We start from the raw sequence: 8,928 nt of genomic DNA on the forward strand, positions 1-8,928 counted from the left end.
AGGTATTTGCTCACATACGGCATATCTGTGAATAATACAAAAGAAACATACAACGTTGGGTGCCCCAGTGGAGAGAAGAACTGGATAGCTGGGGGCAGGGATGAGAAAGGACATTTCATTTTATGTATGTATTTTGGAGGTTTTTGTTCATTTGTTTGTTTGTTGAGGAAGCAGATTCTGAGACTGAGTTTAGTGTCCAGTGTGTTGATTAGGAAATGGCCTTGGTATCCAAACCTGTGGAAGGGTGAGAAAGGAAACAGGATTGAGCAGAGGGGGAAGACCTACAATTTGGGCCTGACAACAGATTCTTCCATCAAGGCCATCAAGAATTTAGGAGTTTGCTGGGCACTGTGGCTCACACCTGTAATCTCAACACTTTGGGAGGCAAAGGCAGGAGGATTGCTTGAGCCCAGGGGTTCACATCCAGCCTGGGAAACAAAGTGAGACACCCCCCTCTCTACAAAAAAAATTTAAAAATTAGCAAGGCATTGTGGCACATGACTTTAGTCCCGGTTACTTAAGAGGCTGAGATGGGAGGATTGCTAGAACCTGGGCAGTCGAGGCTGCAGTAAACCGTGATTGTGCCACTGCACTCCAGCCTGGGTGACAGAGTAAGACTGTCTTAAAAAACAAACAAACAAACACCACTCAGGAGCTGAAATAATGCATTTAAGAGTTATCCTGCTTTGGACAACATGGACAGCCTTTTATATTTCTGCCTTCATCAGTCCCCAGACATGGGCTGCCTTGGAAAGGGCATGAGCTCCAGAAAGGCTATTCTCTGAAACTGAAGCACTCCCTGAGGGAACTAACAGCTGAAAGCTTTCTGCTCACAGCACTCTCAAAGGTGGGCAACACGTACTTCCTTGGATTCTGAGTGATTCATCTCTGTGTCTGTCACTTACGGCCTGTATGATTCTGATCTAGCCTCTTGAAACTTCTCTGACCTTATCTCCAAGTACTGTTCACTTCCCTTGCTCTGCTCCTTATTGTTTCTTGAGTTTCCATCTCACAGTCTTTTTTCTTACTGTTCCTGTCTTAATTGTTCCTCCCTTAAATAACAATGAGGCCCACGCCTTTCTTCCTTCATACTTCTGCTGAAATAGCTCCCTACTGAGAGGACTTCCCTGATCACCTTACCTGAAATAGTACACTTTCTTTAACTTCCTTTACTTCTTTTTCTAATACTCATCACTGCTTAACATACGTTTCTTTGTTTACTTTTTGATGATGTTCATTTATGATCTCCCTCACATTGTTTGGTGCCCTGGTGTATCCTCAGTGTCTAGGATAACACAGTAACAGGCACATAGTAGGCTTTCAACAAATATTTGTTAAATGAATGAATGAAGGAGTCAGGCACTGTGCTAAGTTGTAAGATAGAATTACAAGCAAAAGTGGAGGCAGGCCCTCTTCTCATGGAGCTTGCTATCTGGATGGAGAGGCAAAATAATGCGTCAATCACACAAAGTTGCAGTCATAACATGGGCTAAAATGGAAAAAAAGATATGGTAGGAGAAGAGCGTGTAGAAGAGCCTTGAAAGCTTCTGTGAGAAAGTGATGTGTAAGCTGAAATCTGAAGGATGAGTAAGCTTCAATTAGGTAAAGGAACATGGAAGAATCAGGTTCATTTTTGGAAAAGATCCCTCTGGATTCAACAGGGAAGAGTGAATGAGAGGGAGCAAGGATGGGTATCTATAGGACTGTTAGGAGGGCATGGAAATCCTTCAAATGAGGGGTGATGGTTGCCTGAGTTAGAGGTGACCCTGGTGGTTAGGAGAAACAACTACAGGTGAGAATTATTTATTACACAACAGATGAGGCTTATTTATGAATTGTATATGGAAGGTAAGGAAAGGGAAGTGAAAAGAAGGACTTCTGGGTTTCCATATAACTGCATGGATGGTTGAAAGAATATTGGAAGAGAAACAGGTTTATTTTGTTTTATTTTGTGTTTATATGTGTATATGGAGAAGAACAGTGAGAAGACATTATGATTTTGATTTTTGACATTTTGGTTTTGAGGTGTTATTGAGACTTCCTGTATGAGATGCCAAGTAGACTATTGGTTATGAGTGAAGAGCTCAGACATGTAGCTTGGGCTAGGGAAGTAAATTTTTGAGTTGTCTGCCTAGGTGGTATTTGAAAATGTGGGAGTGGATGAGATTGCCTAGGCAGAGAACATTCAGTGATAAGAGGAGAGGATGATCTTGAGGGACTGACTTGGAAAAGAGACTAACAGGACTGACTAGAGATGTTGGAAGAAAAGGAGGAGAATGTGGTGTCACCTCAAAAGAGTGTTTCTAGAAGACGAGTCCTTAGCCATATCAAACCTCCTGAAAAAGGACCTGAGAACTAAAAAATACCAATTGCGCTAACTAACATCATGGAGGTCATTGGTGATGCTAGTGATTTTTTTGTTGTTGTTGCAGGAGAAATGTTAAGGTTAGTGGAAAATTGATGAAATGGAAACATTGTGAGTAAAAAGAGAAAAGAAAAGCTGAGGGACTATTTGGGGATGGGGGCGGAGGGATGGAGAGTTTAGTTGGTAGTGTGAAGTTTCCAAGAAGATAGGTAGGAAAGTAAGTACCAGTAAAGGGCTTATTAAAATACCAAAGAGCCCAGCACTTTAGGAGGCTGAGGCGGGCAGATCATGAGGTCAAGAGATCAAGACTATCCTGGCCAACATGGTGAAACCCCGTCTCTACTAAAAATGCAAAAATTAGCTGGGCATGGTGGCACACACCTGTAGTCCTAGCTACTCGGGAGGCTGAGGCAGGAGAATAGCTTGAACCCGGGAGGCAGAGGTTGCAGTGAGCCTAAATCCTGCCATTGCACTCCAGGCTGGTGACACAGTGAAACTCCACCTCAAAAAAAAAAAAAAAGGGGGCCAAAGAGGGATCTGTGTTGTAACAGGAGGGAAGAAAGAAAACGGCAGGGTGCAGACTTGAGTAGATTTCTGTTTGGTAGAGGTGAGATGAAGGGATTGGCTTCTATTTTCTCCGTACTGAAAGAGGAGGGATTAACTACTTTTCCAGGTGTTAATAAGGGTGCCTTGTAAACGAATTGTTTTATATGTGAACAGATGCCTTAGCTTTCTTTCACAGATAAGTAAATACATATCCACGCTCACAGTGGTGGGAACAGAAACAATAGGTGTTTAAAAATACTAGATTGAGGCCTGGTGTGGTGGCTCACGCCTGTAATCCCAGCACTTTGGGAGGCCGAGGCGGGAGGATCACTAGGTCAGGAGATCGAGACCATCCTGGCTAACACGGTAAAACCCCGTCTCTACTAATAATACAAAAATTAGCTGGGCGTGGTGGTGGGCACCTGTAGTCCCAGCTACTCGGGAGGCTGAGGCAGGAGGATGGTGTGAACCTGGGAGGCGGAGAACGCGCCACTGCACTACAGCCTGGGCAACAGAGAGAGACTCCGTCTCAAAAAAAAAAATGCTAGATTGATTTTGATTCTAATAGTGATGATAATTAATCTGATGATATTCTGATGGCAAGGAAAAGTGTAAGCTCCAATCAGGCCCCTGTCGTAAGCCGCCTGACAAGTGAGAGGAATGAGGTTCACAGTTGGCTGGTCACAGCACAGGGAAAAGAAATCCACCCCCACGCTCCTTCTGGTCCAGGACCCTAAGGGTTAAGATCAACGAGAGTTGGCCATCACTGTTTCCTAGAGCGGCCCTAGCAAAGCCGCCAGGGGAGATGGGGGTAACTTCCTGTTCCTGCCTTCCGGGTTTGAGAGTTTAGGTCCCCGGGTTGGTGGGGTCAGAGGGAGAGGGGGCTTCCTGGACTGCTGGGGGTGCAGGGCGCCTTGGGTGTGGCACCCAGAACAGTGAGTTCCTTCCTGGGTTTGAGGGAGCCGAGGGTTGCGGGCTAGAGGAGTGGAAACAGCTCCGTCCAGGCTGCAGTGGACGTCCGGGAGAGAGATCCCGCTGCTGCCGGGGCGAAGGCCCAGAATCTCCCGCCGGCGGGCCACCGTCATCCTTGTCCGCGGGGTCCCTTACGGGATCTTGTCGGCCGCAGACAGTCTGGTATCCTGGAACTTCACCCCCCAGCGTCTCCAACTTGTCCCAGCCAGCGGTTCTTAAAACTAGGCTTCAGGCAGTGCATTTTCTTTGAAGGCTTTCTGATCAAAGCACGGCCCCACTCTGATCACCTTGTTGCTCTATAACAGTGAAAGCAGCCATTCCCCGTGGAGAGACATCTTAATGGCAGCCTTGTATGGCCTTGTATTTGCCACCATTTTGCTGAGCCACTGTTCCGGGGGCTCCTTTGCTGCCAAATTTAATAGTATTTTAGTAGGGAAAATGGGGGGATGGTAATGTGTTGCCCAGACTCTTGCTTCTTTTGTAAATACTTTGATAACAATATGTAACTTAGGACAGCAAAATATATAACTCCATTCGAACAACTCCACCCCCTTCCTTTTTTTGCATTCAGGTGTATGGTTTTTTCTCCCCCCCACTCAAACACTGGGGATTTTAGTAACGTAGACTAGTTTCACATTTCTCTAGAACAAATCCCCACTTGGTGAGTGTGCTTATGGAATGTCCACTCACTTTGTTACAAGGTTTAAGAATGTAGATCTGTTTTCTAAAACGCCAGTCAGTATATTCTAAAATAAAGGGACTCTTTGAGGATTCTTTGCAGTTCGGGATTATGCCCAGCTCTGCTTTCTGTTCTAGTTTACGATAATAGATAAGAGGGTGAAAAAGGTCAGCATCCAAACAGACTTGGAGCTCAACCCTGCTCTACCACTTTCTAGGTGACCTTAGAAAAGCTTCTTAATACCTTTTAAACTCATCCTGTGAAATGCTGGTAGTAGTTCATACACCTCAGAGGGCTATTGTAAGAATTAAATGACAAATGTGTGCAAATTATTTCATTCACTACCTGGCACATAATAGGCAGGTGGTGAATGGTGAAGATACAATATAAGTACAATATAAGTACAGATACAATATAAGTACACATACTATTTTTTGTTTTTAAAATGTGTGCATTTGTATAACCTTTTATGTCCTTATTTTTCTCCCAAATAATGATATTCTTTACATTCTGAAATGGATGCCAAAAGTCCATATGTCACTGCCTTCCTGTGGTAGATCACATTTTCTTCTTTTTCTTTTCTTTTTTTTTTTTTTTGTTGAGACAGAGTCTTCCTCTGTCACCCAGGCTGGAGTGGTGCAATGGCATGATCTCGGCTCACTGCAACCTCTGCCTCCTGGGTTCAAGCCATTCTCCTGCCTCAGCCCCCAAGTAGCTGGGACTACAGGTGCCTGCCACCACATCCTGCTAGTTTTTCTGTATTTTTAGTAGAGATGGGGTTTCACCGAATTAGCCAGGATGGAACATTTTCTAGTCCCTTAAAATAGGTTAGTGATTGTTGGCTCCAGAAGACAAAGTTTAGGCTGAAATGAATATTGTGAATATGATAGACTTAGGAACTAAGTGCAAGGAGGAAGAGGTCCCTCTTTAGCCTCCTTTTTATATTGCAGGGTTATTGGCTATAATTATTCTGCCTCTGCTTTGTCCTAATTTCTCTTACTGGTTATATAAATCCTAACTTTCCTTTGAAATTGACTTCAAAGGTCTCCTTCTGTCAAGACCAAGTTATTCTTTTGAAACTAAACAGGGTGCTTTTTTTTCTTTAGCTGCTGCTTATACCTGCATATTGATTTCTTGAAGTCTTTATAAGTTTTATTATTGGTGTCTTAAAAAAAAACTTTGTTTTTTAAATTAAAAGTGTTTCTAAGCTACGTGTGGACAATGAGGATTAGTATTCTGTCTTTGAAGCTTGATCCTCAAACCTTTAATGTGAAGATTTACTTTTTTGCATTGTTATTTCAGGGTTAACCCTTAATTCTAAACACTTAGATCTGAGATAAGATTTTCTAAAAGGGCTGCTAAAAGTTGTGTTTCTTATTTTCGGTATGGTTCATGGAACATTCTCTGCCTCCTATTGTTGTGTTGGAATGGTTGAGAAGGAAGGAAGAAGAATAAGCTTTAACAAATACCTCCAAACATAATTTATTTCCTTCCACAGGGTTTCTGATCTCTAACTTGGCTGTGATCATTGTGATGGAGCAAGAAAAAAAACTGTTGGTCTCAGATTCTAACAGCTTTACGGAGAGGGAGAGTTTGAAAAGCCTCTTCACAGGTGAGGGATCAAGACGATGATCTGAATCCTTAGGAAATTTGATGTAGAAAGAACAGGACACTAGAATGAGACAAACCTTAATTCCTTGTTCTGTCACTTATAAGCTGTGTTAATTATTTCAGCCTCATTGTTCTCATCTTTAAGAAAATGAATATCCATTTCACATATATTTTAGAATTAGTGAGATACCACATCCAAAGCTACTGTTCTTAATAGATAGTGGCTATTGTTATTTCTATAGCATTTGCTCAGATTTTAGCAAAGCTATTGTCTAGTTTTTACCTGAGATGGTATCCTGTTCAATTTCACTCCTATTCACATCAATCCTGTTTTTTCTCTTAAGTCTTCTAGAACAAAACTTAATGCGCTTATTTTTAGATTGATGTTCCCTTTGCCAATAATGATTCAAATAATTCATTACTGTTGTTGCTAAGTACAAAAAATATCCACCTGCTTCTGGTAAACAGAGGAAAAGAAGTAAAGCTGTCTTTAAAAACTTTTTTATATGAAATTATTTATGAGGTTTTAGAGTGTTATTTCCCCTCTTCCACTGCAATTTAGAATTTACTTCTCTGGCAGAGATTCGGAATATGGTTAGAATATTTGTTTATTCTTGCAGGAGATGCAAGTATGAATAATTTGGAAACTGTTCACCACAATAATTCTAAGGCAGATAAAGAGAAACTTTCAGAATGGTCTAAAAGACATAGACCACAGCATTATAAGCATGAGGATGCAAAAGAAATGCCACTGACATGGGTTCAAGATGAGATTTGGTGTCATGATTCCTATGAGAGTGATGGCAAGTCAGAGAATTGGGGGAATTTTATAGCTAAAGAGAAAGAAAAACCCAATCACCAGGAATGGGACCCAGGAGAACATACCAATGCCTGTGTCCAGCAGAATTCATCCTTTGTAGACAGACCCTACAAATGTTCCGAATGTTGGAAAAGCTTCAGTAATAGTTCTCATTTGCGTACTCACCAGAGGACCCACTCAGGAGAAAAGCCTTATAAATGCTCTGAGTGTGCAAAATGCTTTTGTAACAGTTCTCACCTGATTCAGCATCTAAGAATGCACACAGGAGAGAAGCCCTACCAGTGTGGTGAATGTGGGAAAAGCTTCAGCAATACCTCCCATCTTATTATCCATGAGAGAACTCATACGGGAGAGAAACCCTATAAATGTCCCGAGTGTGGGAAGAGATTCAGCAGCAGCTCTCACCTTATTCAGCATCACAGATCACATACAGGTGAAAAACCATATGAATGTTCTGTCTGCGGAAAAGGCTTTAGTCACAGCTACGTCCTAATAGAACATCAGAGGACTCACACTGGAGAAAAACCTTATAAGTGCCCTGATTGTGGGAAGAGTTTTAGTCAGAGTTCCAGCCTCATTCGCCACCAGCGGACACATACAGGTGAGAAGCCCTACAAATGTCTTGAGTGTGGAAAAAGCTTTGGTTGTAATTCTACTCTAATAAAACATCAGAGAATACATACAGGAGAAAAGCCTTATCAATGTCCAGAATGTGGGAAGAATTTTAGTCGTAGTTCAAACCTTATTACACACCAGAAAATGCACACAGGAGAGAAATCCTATGAAAGTTGTGAATATGAAGAAAGTTTGAGTCAGAACTGCAATGTGATAGAAGAATGCAGAATCCAGTTAGGAGAGAAACCATATAGATGTGAATGTGGAAAGAGTTTTGGCCTTAGCTCCCATCTCATTAGACATCAGAGAACACATACAGGAGAAAAACCTTACAGATGTTCTGAGTGCTGGAAAACTTTCAGTCAGAGTTCCACCCTGGTGATTCACCAAAGGACACATACAGGAGAGAAACCTTATAAATGTCCTGATTGCGGTGAATGCTTCAGTCAGAGCTTTAACCTTATCAGGCACCGGAGGACCCACATAGGGGAAAAACCTTACAAATGTACCAGCTGTGAGAAATGCTTCAGCAGAAGTGCCTACCTCAGTCAGCATCGGAAAATTCACGTAGAAAAGCCTTTTGAGTCTCCTGACACTGGGGATTTTCCTCATGAATGGACTTGGAAAAACTGTTAGGGGAAATGCCCCTCATCCCTTCATTTTCAGTCTCAAATTTGTCTTCCTGAGTCCCAAAGCCTGTTTGGTGATGGTTTTTTCTTCCTTGTTGGACCATGACAATTTAGGTATTCTGTGATTGTTGTGCTATAAAGTTTCTTTGATGTGTTTGTCAAAACATTTGGAAAAAGTCAACCTCCCAGTTTAAAGGATGGGAAGACCCCAATCACCAGGTTATTGGATCTGTCCAGTGAGAGATTCATCCACCAAGGATGAAGAAAGGAGGACTGTTAAAAATTTAAGGTAAGATAGTAATAGCTTCAAAAGAACACGTACAGAGTAATCCTGAGAGTAAGCAAAGGAACCATGAGAACCTGAAACTAGAATTGCTATTGAATTACTTTATTTTCTCTTCCCTTATTGGGTAGAGATACATCATTACCGGCCTCAGGGATTTACCCAGAGAAAGGGTATTTTTGAGCGAATAATGTGATTTCCTGGCTATTTTGTTGGGGCTTAAGAAAGAAGAGATTTTTTTTTTCTTTTTTTTTTTTTTTAATGGGGTCAGAAGAATGTTTTATTTTTTTTTATTTTTTTATTTTTTTTTATTTTATTTTTTTATTTTTATTTTTTATTATACTTTAGGGTTTTAGGGTACATGTGCACAATGTGCAGGTTTGTTACATATGTATCCATGTGCCATGT

General features: G+C 41.6%; 1 protein-coding gene across 1 annotated transcript; it reads left to right on the plus strand.

Moving 5' to 3' along the window:
- Window positions 1-3,753: 3,753 nt before the first annotated feature.
- ZNF572 (zinc finger protein 572) lies at window positions 3,754-8,725 on the plus strand. Its single transcript, XM_003256194.4, has 3 exons — window positions 3,754-3,846; window positions 6,061-6,174; window positions 6,794-8,725. The coding sequence occupies exons 2-3, from the start codon at window positions 6,096-6,098 to the stop codon at window positions 8,242-8,244; spliced, it is 1,530 nt and encodes a 509-aa protein (XP_003256242.3). The 5' UTR covers window positions 3,754-3,846; window positions 6,061-6,095; the 3' UTR covers window positions 8,245-8,725.
- The last annotated feature ends 203 nt before the right edge of the window (window positions 8,726-8,928 follow it).

This window comes from Nomascus leucogenys, chromosome 16 (assembly GCF_006542625.1).
Source record: "Nomascus leucogenys isolate Asia chromosome 16, Asia_NLE_v1, whole genome shotgun sequence".
Taxonomy (NCBI): domain Eukaryota; kingdom Metazoa; phylum Chordata; class Mammalia; order Primates; family Hylobatidae; genus Nomascus; species Nomascus leucogenys.